Below are 17317 nucleotides of genomic sequence, written 5' to 3'. Positions count from 1 at the left end.
GTTAGGGTTGGGAAATTGCCTGCCTCAGAACCTTCAGATGTAAAGACTGTTCCCAACATGGCAATGGTAGGTCTTGAGCCATTGGGTGTACAGCTAGTAGCTGAAAGTCCTGTTAGTCTTCAGTCTGGCCCAGTGGAACAGGAAGCTCACAAATGTGATGACTATATTGCGGTCGTGGCTTCAACAGCCCAGGAAGTGTTGCCACCAGAACCTGTAACCACTTCTGCATTTGAGCTCCCTGTTGCTGCCACTGTGCCCCCTAAGGGTATTGATGCAGCTGAGAAGGCGGAGCAGTTGATTCACAACGATGAAGATGAGAAGGCAGAGCAATTGATTCACAATGATGCAGCTGAGAAGGCAGAGCAATTGATTCACAACGATGCAGCTGAGAAGGCAGAGCAATTGATTCACAACGATGCAGCTGAGAAGGCAGAGCAATTGATTCACAACGATGAAGATGAGAAGGCGGAGCAATTGATTCACAATGATGAAGATGAAGAGGAGGAAAAGGAGGGTAGTCAGCAGGTGTCTGTGTCTGACATGAGTGGTACGCAGCCTACAGAGGAGTCCAGGCCCGGCTCGGCCGGTCTGACTGGATCAGTGTGGCGAGCAGGGGGCGTGGCTTCAGAACTCGACTCTGAGGATGTTAGCTGTAGCCAGCAAGGAGGCTCCGAGCTTAGTGCTCCTGGTGTCCTTGAGGGCACTGAGAGTATAGATGATTTAGGTGATGCCAGCCTGAAAGGTGCTGATGGTGAAGGTGCATCTGCTGGATCTCCAGATTTTGAGAGGGTCCCTGACATTCCTGCCAATGAAGATGATGATGATGAAGATGACGACTATGATCGTGTCTATGATATGGAAGTGGGTTCTGAAAGAGCAGAAGACCTACACAGGCAGTGCCATGACAATGAGGATGAGGATGAAGATGTGGAGATGGCCAGTGAAGGCATTACTGAGAGTGGGCTTGAAAGTTATGGAAATGCAGACGAAGATGACTTTGCAGAAGACTACAGATTGGACAACCTGAACCGTATGCAAGCGCCACCCATTGTTCCTTTGGCTCCTCCTGCAGCCCAGTGGGGCCAAGCAAATCTTTTTGCTGATCCCTGGGTCCAGCCACTTCAACCAGACCCAGCTCCCCTCTCTAGTCCTCCATCTAACCCCTGGCAACAAGATTCAGAAACCCCAACCCAAGCCCCTGCCCAGGCTTGGCTGGAGGTGGGAAATGCTGAAGGAGGCCCATCCTCACCTCATCCCCCAGCTTTTATGGATCCCACCCCAAGTTCATCCCAGCATGTCCCAGTGCATGCAACAGATTTGGATGCCTGCCTCAAACCAGGCTTGGCACCCAGTCTCCAAAACGTGTCTCATTCTAGCACATTGAGTGGTCCAGAACTACTCGCACACAGTTGCAGTGATACCAGCACCCCTGAGGAACTAAAAGATTACAGTATAAGCCCTGGATTGGAGGACCAGCAACAGCAGTCTCTACCAGTCAACCCTGCTCCTGTCGCTCTGCCGGACATCATGCAAGATTTGGGAATTTGTCTTCAACATGCTGATGAAGAACTAAAGACTCTGCCTGCTGATGATGTGTTGGGTGGTCTAAGAACTGCACCAACATCTGCTGCATCATCATCATCTTCAGCCACGAGAGAAGCTAGTGACACTGAAGGCGAGATGCAGATCAGTGAGCCTACTGCAGAACCTGTTGCCACTGGTCATGAATGCTTTAGCAGCACACAAGTTGCTCCGAGCTTTTCTGTGTTGCAGGAGCGTGAGGAGGCCTGTGTGGAGATGGAAGGAGGTGGGGGTAGTGACACCCCTCAGTCTGCCACCTCAGCTGCTTCCTATGGCTTTGACTGTACCTCCAATTCCAATGCCCAATCTACAACTGAGAGCTGTGCTAAAAGCCCAGGAATATTCTCCCTGGAGAATGAAGAGCAGCTTCCGGATGAGGCCAAAGATCCATCACTTATCAAGGAGCTAACCCTTACACCCACTGGTGCTCCTGGAGATGTCGACCTGCTTAACATTGGCCAGCAAGGGGAGCCTCAGCCCAAGCCTGAGCATCAGTACATGCTCTGTGGGAAGGCCAGTGAAGAAATGCCGGAGTCATGCTCACTAGGGCCCGACGTGCCCACTGAGGGAAGACTGACCGACACTTCCTCCTCGGAGAACCGAGAAGACGACTGGGATCATAGTTCTCAGCATCCATACTACTCCACTGTATGTGAAAAGACTGATAGCTCCTTGGCAGGTAATGTATAGAATGCACTTCAGTGTCCACTCCGTGTCAAGATCTTCCCAGGTTTATTGTATTAATGATACAATAAAAACGGGGTGGGGGTGGAAAAAAAGATTAAATGTTTGCTGGTGCCACTCCAACATATTACTAGTACAGTTACATCTATGGGTCTTAAAATTCCTGTATGTGCAATAGCTACTACTATTTACATTTAGGGCAACTGTTCTCCCTCCCTCGTGCGTTTTTTTTTTTTGTTTGTTTGTTTGTTTTTTTTAACTAATGCTGTCTGTTGCCTTGATTTGGCATGAAAGAATTGTGGAGTTCTCAGAACATCAACAAAAAGAGCGTTGAAGCAAAAAAGAACCATGGATTGGACTTTTGACAGATCTGTGTGTTTATCCTGATATTTTTACTGAAAATGCTAACTAAACTTTTGTATTTTGGTGTTTATTATTATTATTATTACTATTATTATTATTATTATTATTATTATTATTGATCAGTCTCCTGTCCTTGTTAACCTTACTCCTGTCACCCACACACATGCCCTGTTGCTCTTATGCACTTTAGGGTTCTTTAACCCTCACCCTTTAAGTTGTGGTAATTGGTATTTGTTTGTTTTTTGTTTTTTTTGAGTACTTACTGTCTTGGCTTTAAATAAAGGATGGCCATTTAACACATTTTTTCTCTTTCCAGTATATTTTTTTTACAAATTGTTGGGGGATGATGAATTGCATTCACATTAAAGTAACAATTCTCTTAAATGAAGTTTTTGGTCATTGCAATGCATGGACTTGCCAATGTTCAGCCACAATATTTCCAGTGGGTTGACTTCCTGAGTGTTCCATTTATAATTCAAACATAATACAATTTTATAGCCCATATAGTTCTTTTTCTAAAATGTACATTTATTATTAACTTTAGGTTTTTGTTTGTTTGTTCGTTTTACAATTCAAAATATAATAAAGATGTAAATGCTAGCAAAGCAGGGGAGTAAAATCTTACGATTCCTCTTAATATAATGCTGATTTTTCTTTAACTCCATTTGATAGTGGTCCTGTTGTCTGTCGTAGCTTTATAACAATTATTGCTAAACGCAACTGACGGTTTTAACATTTCCCCACTGCGTAAATGAAAGGGGGCGGGAGGGTGATGCTGGACTTGTGCGACTGCCAACAGGGAAGGTTTTTGCTCTCCAATCCCAGTATGCTTCCATTCTGTTCTCGTCATCTCCCACATGCCCAGTTTTGGTTTGTCCGCCTCTCCTTTGTTTATTGAACCCTTTTATCCTCCTCGACTTCCACCATCCCGAGGAGGAAGGACCTCAAGCGAGATCTGATACTACCAGGCTTCTGGATCTCAGTCGTTATCAAGGTGCTTTTAGTCCTTCACTCCCTCTCTGTTCCGCCCCCCCCCCCCCCCCCTTTTTTTTTGGTTGGTTTTGTTTTTTGTTTGTTTTTTACTTTTTTTTTTTTACTTTTTTTTTTTTTTTAATTGAATTTATTTTTTTGGTCATTCTTGAATGTGTGGTTTGGTTCCTCGGCTTTTCGCCCGCCCCCTCACAACTCTGTACTGAGGAAGTGCACTGCTTTAATCACCCAGCCAACCTGAGTTCAGTTGGATGAACTTTTAAACAGCTGTCTGATGCGCACTGACCTGCACTGAAAAGACTGTTAATTCTGTTCACTTGAATGTTTGTTTCAAATTGCACACTCCCTTAAGATGCATTTGCTGGCATAAAGCACTTATTTCACTACAACCTCACTTGTTTGAACTGCATGCCCACCAGAACAGTGAAAGTTCACTAGTGGCTTGCTTGATGCATGTTACTCTGTGTGTGTGTGTGTGTGTGTGTGTGTGTGTGTGTGTGTGTGTGTGGGCATGGAATTTGTATGCATTTTATTCAAACCGTGTTGGCGCACCAACAAACATTGCTGTTTGGTTCTAATATGCATGGTGAGTGCTCAGTCTTGCATGAGTTCAACTAACTGCACTGTTAAAGGGTTGTCAAGGGTTTTAAATTTTTTTAACAAGATATGGATTTGCAAGCTAGTGGTTACTGCATATACAGGGTGTGGCCGCTTTCATTGCAAAAAACCTGCACAAAATCTTTTCACAAATTTCTCGTTTTGAGCAATTTTCTGCAAATGTATTAAATGTCATTTTATTTTGTTGTTGGTCGTTTGTCTATGCTTATCTGCCACTTGCATAGCCCTCCACTGTAATGATTTATGCTTCCACCCCTTTCATCACACTAAATGTGTTCTTACTTCACACGTTCACTCTGTTGCTTTGCTGCTCTTTCCCTTTCTAACTCCTGCTTGGACCATTTCCCCTGTTTACAGGAAGGAACCTCTGCTTCTTGCAAGAAATGCCCACAATCGACCTGCAGCCCCGCCTCCGGCCACATGTGGATCACATAACCCACTTGCCTCATTTGCCTGTCAGCCTTAATCCTCGAGCGCAGAGCACAGGCACCAATGCTCAGCTCCGACGGCTAGAGCGTCACCAGCAGAAGCTCTGGGAGATTGAACAGCGCCATGAGCAACAGAGCCGACGGGCTGAGAGACGCGAGGAGGAGGAGCAGCACAAGGAGGTGCTTGTGGAGGAAGCGCAAGAGGGGGAGCTGAAGGAGAGTGAGTTGGAGAACCAGAGGAGGCATCTGCTTCAGCTGCAGCTTCAACAGGAGCAGAAGGAGCTGGAGCAGAGGCAGCAGATCATGCAGTGGCAGCAAGAACTGGAACAACGAAATAAGCACCAGAACAAGCAACAAAAGGCAATGACTACAGTTCTTCTCTCCCCTTCTGGACTTTGCACCATCTATGAAGCATTGGAGCCCAGCGAGGCAGAGGACGACTACCAAGGCAATAGGAAAGTAGAGGAAATGGTGATAAAAGAGAAGGCAGAAATGACAGAATGTGAAAGATCCATTAAAGGCATGAGTAGCGACATGGAGACCCATTCCAGTTCTCCAAAAAACAATGCTTCGGGAGATGATTCACTGTGTGACTGGGCAGAATCAATCAAGGACCAGGCACAGCTAAACCCTCCTGCTGCGCTTGAACAGCCTCCTCTCACGCCCTCCCACCTACCCCAGTGGCCCTGTCCTCCAGAGCTTGACTGGAGCAAGAAGGTCGACATCGTCCAGCAGCTGATCAACCAGACACTGCTGCTGTCCGGAGATGGCTGCCCACCGCTCCTGCTCACGTCAGCGGGGGGAACGCTCAGTCCTTTGGAGACCAGCCTGTGGCCTGACCTCTTGCCCCCAATCACCCCAACCTCTGCCACAGTCACATGCGTGAGCAGCTTTTCGCCTGAGGCTTCAGGTAGCTCCCCTCAAGGGGAGTGGACAGTAGTCGAGGTGGAGACTCATCATTAAGGCTAAAGACACTTAACTGAAGACGGGGGATTGGTGGTGGGGTAGTGTTTCCAGTGATCTGGATTTTCAGGTACGGGTTTTTGTTTTTGTTTGTTTGTTTGTTTGTTTGTTTTTCCCCCATGGTTCAGGATTTTGGGGATGAGAGAGACCAAAAATTTGGATGAACTGGTTGATCTTGAGTTTGGGAATGAGAAACACGAATGAGGAATGTTATGGTTTCTCTGAACCATGCATATTTTTAACATTACATTTTTGTGCTGATTTAGCATCCATAGCATCCGTTTCGGTACTTTTGTGACAGGTGCCACGTAGAAATTCTCTTCCTTTTTGGTTTACATGCAAGAAGTTCTGAATGTCAACTTGCCTGTCTTAGTTACATCATCAACAAATGGTTTTAGCTAAAATCCCGTTTGGCTTGTGTAACGTGACATAATCTGTGGTCTCGCACATGGTGTCTGTAATTGACGGCGTCTTCTCTCCTCCCATGTTACTGACAGCCATCCATTTTTTTACACTTTGTCTAGAATACACAGCACATTGGGCTGAGTCATCTTGTACACTACACGTCCCACCTCTGACGGATGGCTTTGCTGTATCACACCAGCCCTTGGAGCCAAAAGGCCATTTACTTAATCAGGTTTACTGTGAAGACTGTGCTCTCACAAGGCTCATTCATGTTCATCTACAGTTGTTTAGCTGAGCAACTTGATGAGCAAATAGTTCTGTCTGGTTTTATGCCAGACCTCATGGAGATTGATTGATTACATCCTGCTTTGTCTTTGAGTAGTGTACTTGACTGTCTGAAAGACTGACCGTCATCCTCATTTTTTTCTGTAATTGAAAGGAACAATGTCCATTTCCGAGGAAATAAGGAGAGAAGGCCTCTGGTCTTAAAGTGGGTCATTGTACTGGATATACTAGAATCTTCCATTTTCCAAAGTCTTTGTGAAAGTTGGCATCCAAGGTTATGGTCGAATCTTCGCGTTGCCTGTTGACAGTTTTTTCATCATGTGTGTGAAATTAACAGACTAAAGCACTGTAAACCAGTAAGGCTAAGGGGGGGGAGAGAAGAATGGTCTGGTGTAGACCAGAGATGTTAAACCGCCAACCTCGACTATAAAACTGATTTTGTATTTACTAGTTGTTAATTCATGTTACTGAACATGGATAGTTGTTGAAGTCCAGGTATAATCTTCAAATAATTTGAAAATTCAGGACTGGATATAGATTTGCCAAACAGAACTGAAGCTCTGATTAATCCAGGAAATATAACTCCGAATCTTCCATGATGATGCTGCAGTACAGCTCTAGAAGTATTTCCTCTATTGATGAGGCAATGGAGTCAGAGTATTTTATATTAAGTTAAAGGATTAGCTTCAAGAATTTCTTTTTTTATTTTTTTTTTATTTTTTATTTTTCCCCCCTTGCTATTGAGACCTTCATATTTCAGACCTTCAAGGTGCAGCAGTTCATTGTAACTTGGGTGGCATTGTTAAAGAAATGGAATGGGTTGTACTGTAGCAAAAATGTGAGGAAGTATTTGTAGCATATAAATACAGGTTGTAGACGGAGTTTTCAGTTTGTTTTTAAAGCGTTCATCAACAGCCTTCGTTTCACACCAGATAAGATATAAATATACATTAGCTGCACTGAACTTCACGCAGGATGAGCAGAACTGTTGTGAACATTGCAAAAATGGTGCTCAGTTTCTAAATAAAATGGATATAAAACAAGCACAAATACACAAATATATTTTTAACCAATTCGTACAATTAAGAACTAGCTGTCTAGATTCAGTGATGTTAGTAGGGGCTGAACTGAAACACCACACAGGCAAAATCCACATCGGATTTTCTGTGCCTCCCTATTACCCCTGACGCCAGAAATGCCATTTTTGCTTTCATGAATGGTTTTTGCCATCATGTGTTGTCCTACACTGTATCCGACATGAAGTGTCAAATTCATTATATTAGAAACTTTGCCTGTATGTCTTATTGTAATATTTTGTAATTGTACTAGCCCGTTTCCTGTGAAATGTGTCCTTCTGTTTGTATGTAGCTGGTGCCTCACCATGACTTGCAGCAGTATAAATGAGATTTTGGATGTGTAAGTGATTCTATAGTTAAAACCCAAGTCCCTACTTTGAGTGTTTATGCTGTAATGCCATTGTCCTTGTACTTGAGTTCCTTAATGATCACATGGATATAGATGGATGCTAGAAAGATTAAATGGTCCACTGAGACTTAGATTATTTAAACTGAAGCGTATACATTCTAGGATATTCTAGGCATTCTAGGATATTTAGACTTGTTTTTCTTTGAACTGTGGATTTGATTTGTTTCCTTTACAATTTTAGTCAGTGTGTTACTACAATCAGGGAATTGAATAGGAATAGTCAGACCAGTACTACTGTTTTCCAGCTTTTGACACCTTTTGCCTTCATAATGTTGAGGCTTTTACAATTTTCTGGACTTGTCCACAATCATGTTTAATGATGTACTATAAATAATGTAGTTTAAAATGTGGGACCAGAATTACAAAACTGGAATAAGAAATTAATACATGCCCTTTTTAAAACCACATATCCACTCTGATGTCAAATGAATTATGCACAACAAACATAATTATTAGTGTTGGGTACATCTCCAACATGTATATTTTTGTAATTTATTTTAAAATGAAGGAATGTTATTTTTGTATTTGTTTCCAATTTGTAAATGTGGACATCAAAGCATGGCAGCTCGTTTTACTCACCAATGAATGTTTTTCATATTTTATAAGAGTAATGACTGTTGGTCAGTACCATTTGAATGCTGAAAAATAAAAGTGGATTGTTTAATGAACTTTCAGTTTTATTTTATTGAACATTTAAGCATACAACTGAAGACCTCGCTCAAACATTTTTCTAGGCAGGGTTTATCCTATAAAACATCAGACCGCAAAAGTATGAACTAACACACCATTAATCAACATGAACAAAGCGTTATGAACACAAGGTGTCATGGCTCTTCATGCCATGTTATGAACAGTACATGGACCTCTTCCATGGCTGATGCTTGGTGCTGCTCCAGAGAACAGCGCCTCCAGCAGGTAATCTGTGGCGATGCAGTTTAAGGGTTCCTTCTCACCCAGACACACCAACTGCTTGTACTGACCCTGAGGAACTGCACACAGGACCCTGACAACACACACAGCCATGTATTGCATATGTAGCACAAAACCCAAAACTGAAGCCTGCTGTGAGCTTCATGTGTTAGAATATAAATGTGTGTGTCCCGGCTTGTCTTCTGCCTATCGGTAGAACTAAAATAAATGCTTTTTTTGGCCAAACCTCATACAGGTAAAGAATACATGGTGATGCTTTAGAAAGGCGGCAACCGCATAACTAGTTGTATTTAAATGTTAAATCCCATATAGCATTAATAGGGCCCTACTAAATTTGACACAAAATTGGTTAACTTCACGGTCAGAGTTTCTCAAAAATGATGGATTTCATGTATTTTAGAAGACATGCTACATTTCATGGCTTTAGCTATTGAAGTAACACTTAGATAATTACGTAGGTTGGCTAGCTAGGAGTAATTTATCATAGCATGGCAAGGTTAACGGCCTACTTTAATGTCATGATAAGCACAGAACACCAGGAGATGGGGTTAGGCTTCATGCTTTTTCACAGATTAAAATACTTCTCCATGTTTTGACCAGGCTATGGTTTTGAAAGGGCTCGCTCTCGACTAGACTGCTGCAGCCTCATAGAAGAAGTAGTCTATAGAAGTCGGCATGCAACACGCTGGAGCCTCAATCATTTTCCTAACCTAAACCTAACAGCGATGTTTTTAATTCCAATGAAAGGTTTTTGTCAAAACCAGGAACGTCAGTGTTCGTTGCATTTAAATAATCAGCCCTGCATAATATTCTCATTTGACTCTTCAACACAAGGTGTTGAGTTAAGCCATAAACTGTTAGGATGTATGCGATTAACAAAATCCTGCATACCACATAAAAACGGATATTTCATGGGAAAAGTCACATTTCACGGACCGTGACGCAACCTTTTCAAAGGGGGGAATTTTGTAGGGCCCCCCGAGCATAAATGTCTGAAAAGCAATGGTGATGTAGGACTATATTTAACCTTGGAACTAAATCTCCTGTGAAGTGCTAGACAGTTGCTGTTTGGAGTGTGGGTTCGTCTTCCATGGTACAAGGCTAACACTGCCGTGAGTCCCCTCCCTGTGTGAGATGTGCTAGGGTTACCAGTCGTAGATGTGGTCGGCGTTGGGGTCTGGATATGTTTGCACCCACTGGCCTATGGACCACATCCCCTTTCTTGTTTGGCCCTCCTCTCCTCTTCCTCCTCTCTCCCCCACGGGGATGTCCTCGCAGCACAGGAAGTAGCTATGAGAGGAGATTGGGGCAGATTACAGATCTAATGTCTTAACATCATGGACAGCACTATCCATACTGAACTACTTGTCAGTATAAGTTAATACATGGCCTGAAGTATTGCTGTAATGGGTTCCTTAAATTGTTACCATCATTACAATCACTATTGTCATGACTTCGTACATAACAAGCAAAAATACAAAAGGTTTGTTTTGTTAATGTTTCACTTGTTAATAAATCTTCATCTCTTATTGTTTACTGACAAGCATAAGATGATTTTCGAAAGGTCAGTGCTCAAAACCTCACAAGTCTGATATAGCTGCTTACCTGACATCAATTGAACTATGAAAGTTTAATGGATTTCATGGGCTGTGTAGCTAATGCACTACGTTTCTTACAGAATGTAACATGAGACTGCCATTTACAACACAGACCTACAACACTACTTCCTGAACTTTCAAATGGAAAACACTCATCTGAGAGACAGAATTGCAGAGGGGTGAAAAAGATCATTCATTTTCTCTCAGCCTCACTCACTACTCTGTGCTGTTGATTCCCTGTCCTTCCGCCTTTCTCCCTCTTTCCACCTGTCCTCTTTCCATGTCCCAGGTTCCCGCTGACCACGCCTCTTTCTTTTCCTCTTGTCCTCCCCCATCTGATCCTCTTTCATACTCCACATTCCAGCGCATGCACTTGTATAGCTTGCTATTGGGCAAGGCCAAGAAGGGGGTGGGGCAACAGTAGCGGAAGATCGAAACCTTGACGCTATCTACCTGACACTGGCCGATGTAGAAATGAGAGATGCTGAAGGGGGAGGAGAGAGAACGTACCTATAAGATGCAGTCAACCAATCACTCCTTTCCATATAATAACATGCATTAGGATAATCAAATACAATTAAAATGGCATTAGGGAGCATTAGTGCATAGTATAGTGTATATTATAGGAGCATAATGATGGAATCATGAGAGAAAAGCCTTGGTAAGATGAACACATTGCAGTAAAAATGCCATATTTAAGCACAGTGTAACTAATGTCACAGTGAAACATTACCTGATTTCAGCAATCCCTTTTCAGTTATAAACTTTGCAAAAAAAATAATAATTTTTTTTTTTTAAAGCCAGAACATTGTTATGCTAGGATTTACATCTGGATTTTGCTGAAAGGTCATCTTCAGCCTGCTGTAAATGTCAGATGACAACAGCTGTGTTTTGTCCACATGGATCTCATAGTTTCCAGAGCGGTGTCGGGGTTTGTGTACGTTTGTTCACGGCACGGGTCAAGAGCACAATGACCAGACAGTGAGGGATACTCATGGCGTGTCGAATCTCCAGCAAAATGTTTAGCAATGCAGTACTAGCAACAATAAGGCAAACGAGCCTTTAGTGCCCCTTTCAAAGTCCTGCATGCCAATCATCTTGGAGTTAATTGTCTGCTCAGAAATGTCATTCTGTATATCCTTTTTGTGTTTTATATTTTTCTTTTTTAAATATATATTTTTGTATTCTGTAATTTACTGTATATTTTGTCTGTTACCATGACTGAAAACCTTAATAAATATATTGGGGAGAAAAAAACTAAGTTCTAAATGTAAGGCTTAATCATTGTGTGTAGCCCTTTAAAAACCGCCACTGCTGTTTACAATGGAAGGAAGCTTTCTTTCACCCTTTCTTGTTTGGTCAGCGCTCCCTCTACACTGTAAGAGACTGTAGAGGGGCACTGTAAGGCCACACGTGGGTATGGTGTCCGGTGGGCTCTTACCCGGACGGGTCAGACTCTTCCAGAGAGACCCAGCCAAAGGAGGCGAACATGAGCACCATCTGCTCCAGCCTAGTGCACATCCGCTGAGTGAAGTGCAACAGCTGTAGGAGAGAACAGAGGCAGTGAGCATACGTGCGTGTGCGCGCGTCTGCAGCCAAAATAAACCCAGTCAAACACAGGCTTGATCTCAAAACAGTATTCAAAGGTATTTACAAAATAAGAAGGCATTTACATCAACACACAAGCACAGTGCTGTTTTGGATCGATGAGTGGAACACAGGTTCTTACTCGATGGCGTATGTAGGGGTGCAGGTGAGAACGATCAGGAAAAGAGTCACGGGCCAGAGACTCCAGGTAGGTGAAGAATAACTGACAAACCCGCAGGAATGATTGCACCGCTTCAGCAAATCCCTTGTTCTTTAAACAGCCTTGGCTACAGGGCCCATAGAAAGGGTGGTTTTTCAGTTGGTCATGTTAACTTGCAATGATCTAAAGTTATCAGTTTTGTTCTGATTTGTTTGCAGGTGGGTCTGTGTGTTTGCACAAGAACACTGCGACTTCCTAAGAACTGCTGGAATTTGGAATATAGACAACGGCAAATACAGACATCATTTAAATCAGGACGACAAATGGCATTTAAAAGAAATGAAACAAAAAATTATTTTCATTGCACCTGTACAGGAGGTGATCCTGAAACTCGTCGGTTTTGCTAAGAAGATAGTGGAGCTGCTCTTCTATGTGATGTATTTCGTTATCCATTATTCTCATTTGCGACTGGGACGGAGTCGCGGCCCTTTGTGGTTGCGCGCAGTGCATTTCTTCACCGGCAAACGGCGCCAATACACTGCTGTCCGGAATTACGGATGCGAAAAAGTCAAGTGGATTCAAGACAAATAATTTGTGGTTATGTATACGATAAGTAATAAAACGTTTCATCTGTTGAAATGAACAAAATGTAGCGTCTTGCGTGCTTTACTCGTTCCTTTCTGTGATGACTCGGAATTATTCTCCTTTTTAGGCTCAGCGCCTTGCTAATCGCGAGCGGTTTTTTTTTTTACCAGTTGTGCTAACTAAACAACCATCTCTTCGCTCAAAAAAGACTAGCGTTTCAGCCAGTTAGCATACACCGTCGAAATAAAAAGGTATGATACAGTTAGGCTTCGTTTGTCATTCAGTGCTGCTGAAGAGACAATGTTATGTTACCGAATTTGTACGTTTGTTATGTTCAAAGCTGAAATGTCGATGAAGGTTCAAGTGATTCCCACACAGCAAATTCCCTCAACGGTAAACACGTGACTTGTTGAAGAGCCCGGGAACGTTTCAGATATTTAACGTAAAATTTAGTGCTCGCAATTGCAAAATACTAGTTGTGTGCGACTTCGAATATTGTCGTGTAACGTATCCAGAAACAAATATAAAAATTATCGTTACTTTACTGTAAAGATTTTACAGTTATTTAATTCATATGTCATTCGGTGATAACTCAGTCACTAGAAAAAAAATGTTCCGAGGATCAGTAACCTCCGTAAAGAATTAAATAGTACGACATCAGCATTATGACTTTATTATAGTGTCATAATCAAGTACAAAACAGTAAACATGGAATTCAGTAAATACAAGTTAGCATATTAAAATTACCTAAGACAAATATATGGAAAATACATTTATTTTATTTATTTATTTTTTTTTAAACGCACATTTAGTAATGCTTGAATTATAAAGTAAACCCGATGAGGCTTTATTGTCTTTCCTCAATTTGATCACATGATTTGTAGAGCGCGCTCTGGTTCCCTGTTGTCACTGCGCGAGCCCGCCCGCGCGCCTGGGGATACCGTGGACCCTCCCGCTCGAGCCGATATTGATTCAAGGTCCCGAATGCAGCTATCTTTTTGACCGAGCAAGTAATAAAACCAACAAAAAAAAAGGACGCGTTTACGGAGTTATTTTACTTGTCGCTAATACAGATATCGTCAGCTCTGGCTGAGGGCAAGCGGTGGTTGCGATCATTTATGTTATTGGACGGGCGACGACTAACAAATGGCTCGGTGAGATGTACTGAACAGAGCAACTTATTGCCCGCTCTAGCTGGTCAGCTAGCTGTAGCTTCAGCTGGCTCAATTTGCTCAGTTCAAGTTGCATGTTTTGAAGCAGCCAGCAAATGAACATGTTTCTGTCCGGTGATGCGTCTGAAGAAGTCGGTGGTGTTTGAGCGTGTCATGGGTACGGATGAAGAGTGTCCACCGTTGTTAGTCAAATGATGGTCGACGCTAGATAGCCATAAACTAAAGAGGTTTTAATGTTCTTGTGTTGGTTTTTTTTGTAGAAATTGTTTTAACTTCTTGCTAGTTGATTGATGTTTTGGGTGGAAAAGCTCTCCCTTTCATTTTGGGAAAATACATTTTGGTTGAACCACGGATGACATGTATTGCGGAACACTGGACACGAGTGAATCTTATAGTATATAAGCGTCGGGATATGTTATTGAAGCATTGTTGGATTTTGCTTTAAAACAATTATCAAACATACAGGATCACATCTTATCTGAAAGGATTGCTTCCGTTCCTTTGGAGTACCTGATAAATCCGTGGAGATTCACCGTACCGACGGTTTTTTCCAAAGAACCGATATGGCAAACGATTCAGTTCAGGTAAGTGCCTTTAATCGACGCAGGATTACACTTGTTAACAGATTTGACTTCTAACGTCCTACCCGCCGCCATATTACAGGGCGACTCGCCTATGCTAACTTGTGCAACTTTAACGTGTCCACGTGTTTTGGCATTGTACTCCACAAATAATCACAATAAATAATTTTGCTTCGGCTGCGTCGTTATGGCATCGAGTCGTCGTGAATGCCCCGTGGCTACCGAGCAGATCTGCTTGCCCGTAATAACCCGCTGTCCATGCATTTTTAAACGGCGTGAGGGAGTAGCACAGGGAAAACACCGTGTGATATACACGAAGCCGGGCACCGGTTCTTTTGTGAAGCTCCAACTAGCCGGACTCGGTTTGACACTCGCAGTGTGTCAAAATACCAATATTTATGTTTATCTTGACACCTCCCACGGCAGTATGAGGTGTTACACGTTGTCACTTGGCAAGCTGTCCATTAGAATAGCCGATGGAAGACTTACAGAGTTTAGTTTTGTTTCCAGTTTTTTTTGTTTGTTTGTTTTTAATCATGAGCATTATCAACTGAGCAGAATAGTTTCCTACCCCCTGAATGAACGAAGAGATATAGCTACAGAAATTTGCAGCTAAACATGGAACTCAGTTTTGGTGGCCAGTAATAGTACTGAAAAAAATAAATAAATAAAATAAAAAATGTGTGTGTGTGTGTGTGTGTGTGTGTGTGTGTGTGTGTGTGTGTATATATATATATATATATATATATATATATATATATATATATATATATATATATATATGAATGTAACACAGACTGCAGCCAGTAAGATAAAGAGAAGTTGACTGGCGAGTTGACATGAAAAGAGGAAATGGCACTGAATGTATAGCCTACAGACAAGAGGGAGAGAGAACTAGGCAGGGTGAGGGGTGAGACTGGTCAACTTCCAAGACAGGGGTGAGACTGGTCAACTTCCACACCTGTGTGTGCGTGTGTGTGTACCCAGTGATAGTGGCTTTGTGAGACTTGGGTGACCTTTATCTTGATGCACTGAGCTTAACTGGATTGTCAGGGGGAAAATGACTGGACCATTTTGGCTTTTTGGAGTGTTCTTACACACACACACACACACACACACACACACAAAAACACTTACAGACATACCCGCTATGCTTCAGTATTATGTGAAACAAGCAAAAGAGAAGTGGGCAAAAACAAGTCCAGAAAATGTGGTCATATGAAGCCTCTAGTACATCTATTCCCCGAGGTCAAAGGAATAAGTGTTATATAGTACATGCTGCAGAGGCTGTTTCTGTCATAAGCCCGATCTCCCATCGTAATTCAGAGTGGATATAAACCAAAGTTCACATCTCATACTTTATTTGTTCTTTCTTTCTTTCCCCTCCTTCAGGTGTTCAGTCACTAAATCCTTCTCCCCACCCCAGTATCTGTTTTTCTCACACTCTGACGCACACATAAACACACAGATCCTGGGGATTCTGTATACAGACACTTCCCATAAATTCCTTCCTGACGTCATGCAGCAGTTATGCTCGGAGACAGAGGCTTGGACACTTAGTGGGTTCAGGGAGAAATCGCTTGATTGCTTGATATACTTGCACACTGACACACACTTGTGACAACCATAGCAATGATAAGAGATTGTTGCTTTAATTTGAAACAGACAGTAAATTAACTGATTTCCCAGTTTTACGAATGTGTGTCACTTATTTTCAGTGGCCTCTTAACACCATCCAGCCTCGCAATACTAATCTGTCCACTTGAAAACGTATAAGTGCATTTTCTTTCATTTTTTGAAGGTTCTAAGTCTTGACTTTGTGAAACGGGCAAATCAGCCATCAGTTCTCCTGATGCATAAAAAGTTTTCATTAGTGGCACTGCTCTCTGTAGCTGGAGACCAATGGGAGTGTGTGAGGGGTCATGTGCTCTTTGGGTGACAGTGTGGTATAAGCCTGTCGCCATGGAGGCTCTACCAAGTGAAAGGGCATCGGATCTTCTCAGTTCCAACACTCAATGTTCTGCCAGCCCAGAGCACTGGTAGTGCTGGAAAACCTGTCGTAAATATGGATGGGATTTGGTACCTGCACTTTCAAGTGCTAGGTGGAAAAAAAGTCAGTAGTAATGTTCACTAAAGCAAGCAATTAGGGCAACTTGATATCACTTCAGTATGACTAATACAGTGTTACTACACCATTAATTACAATTACAAATATTAAATTACACAATTTAATTACAGAGCATAACAGGTGTAATGGGTGTAGAACGTACAGGAAAAGAAAAAGCAAATGTGGGCCTGAGGAGTAACGAAACTGAAGAGTTTAATGAAAGTAATGAAATGAAACCAAAACATGCCCTAACCACAACTAAGGAAAGCCACCATGACCAATGCCCAACAGTCAGTTATAGCAACACAAACTGCTTATAAAAGAGCCACATAACGTAATGGGACACAGGTGATGTGGCGAATAAGGTGAGACACGCACCACCTGAGTGGCACATGGTGTGTAACCGAACAGACACGTGACAGAAAAACAACCAAACAAACAAGGCCATGTGCCACGCCATCATTGCCTGACGGAGCCTGCTGGTGAGAGGGCACCATCACAGCAGGTGCTTGGAAGAGGCTGGCTTGTTATTGTCCCCTAAAACAAAACACCTCCGCTGGAGAATCCTGGCCATGTTTGGATTTTGTGAAATGGTACTCGATGTGGTAAAGATACGATAAATGTCATCTGATCCTAATTATGTAATGATGAACCAGTCAAAAACAAGCAGACTACAAGTAGGCTTAGATCGTCTTGGTTTTAATCACTGGACAGTTGTCTGCAAGATTGCAATCACCAACTGCACTAAATTGGTCTTATTGAAATATCCCTTTTCATGAAGTAATATTCATGTAT

The 17317-nt window shown here is 42.4% G+C and overlaps 3 protein-coding genes across 4 annotated transcripts in view; 2 read left to right on the top strand and 1 right to left on the bottom strand.

The window, feature by feature from the left end:
• The first annotated feature begins 46 nt into the window (after positions 1-46).
• Positions 47-8470, top strand: LOC118242699. 2 transcript variants are annotated; one of them, XR_004776992.1, is made up of 3 exons: positions 47-2260; positions 4594-5697; positions 6152-8470. XR_004776992.1 is itself a non-coding variant. In XM_035534862.1 (2 exons), the coding sequence occupies exons 1-2, from the start codon at positions 58-60 to the stop codon at positions 5625-5627; spliced, it is 3237 nt and encodes a 1078-aa protein (XP_035390755.1). In that variant the 5' UTR covers positions 47-57; the 3' UTR covers positions 5628-8470. The 2 variants fall into 2 exon arrangements, 1 of the variants encoding a protein (XP_035390755.1); XM_035534862.1 differs by having other exon boundaries at positions 4594-8470.
• Positions 8471-8521: 51 nt separating this feature from the next.
• Positions 8522-13024, bottom strand: c16h19orf67 (chromosome 16 C19orf67 homolog). The gene is made up of 5 exons (XM_035535034.1): positions 12445-13024; positions 12060-12204; positions 11772-11872; positions 9882-10022; positions 8522-8805 (listed from the first exon to the last, which is right to left on the bottom strand). Exons 1-5 carry the CDS (start codon positions 12705-12707, stop codon positions 8637-8639), a joined length of 819 nt encoding a protein of 272 aa, XP_035390927.1. The 5' UTR covers positions 12708-13024; the 3' UTR covers positions 8522-8636.
• A 585-nt stretch (positions 13025-13609) lies between these two features.
• Positions 13610-17317, top strand: part of pkn1a (protein kinase N1a) — a 39634-nt gene continuing 35926 nt past the window's right edge. Inside the window, exon 1 of the mRNA XM_035534948.1 lies at positions 13610-14418. Within this exon, the coding sequence (XP_035390841.1) occupies positions 14398-14418 (21 nt within the window). The 5' untranslated portion in view covers positions 13610-14397. The remainder of the gene's footprint in view (positions 14419-17317) is intronic.

The sequence above is a fragment of the Electrophorus electricus genome, chromosome 16 (assembly GCF_013358815.1).
Source record: "Electrophorus electricus isolate fEleEle1 chromosome 16, fEleEle1.pri, whole genome shotgun sequence".
NCBI classification, from domain to species: domain Eukaryota; kingdom Metazoa; phylum Chordata; class Actinopteri; order Gymnotiformes; family Gymnotidae; genus Electrophorus; species Electrophorus electricus.
The sequence above is the reverse complement of the archived record's forward strand: the minus strand, read 5'-3'. Positions and strand labels throughout refer to the sequence as shown.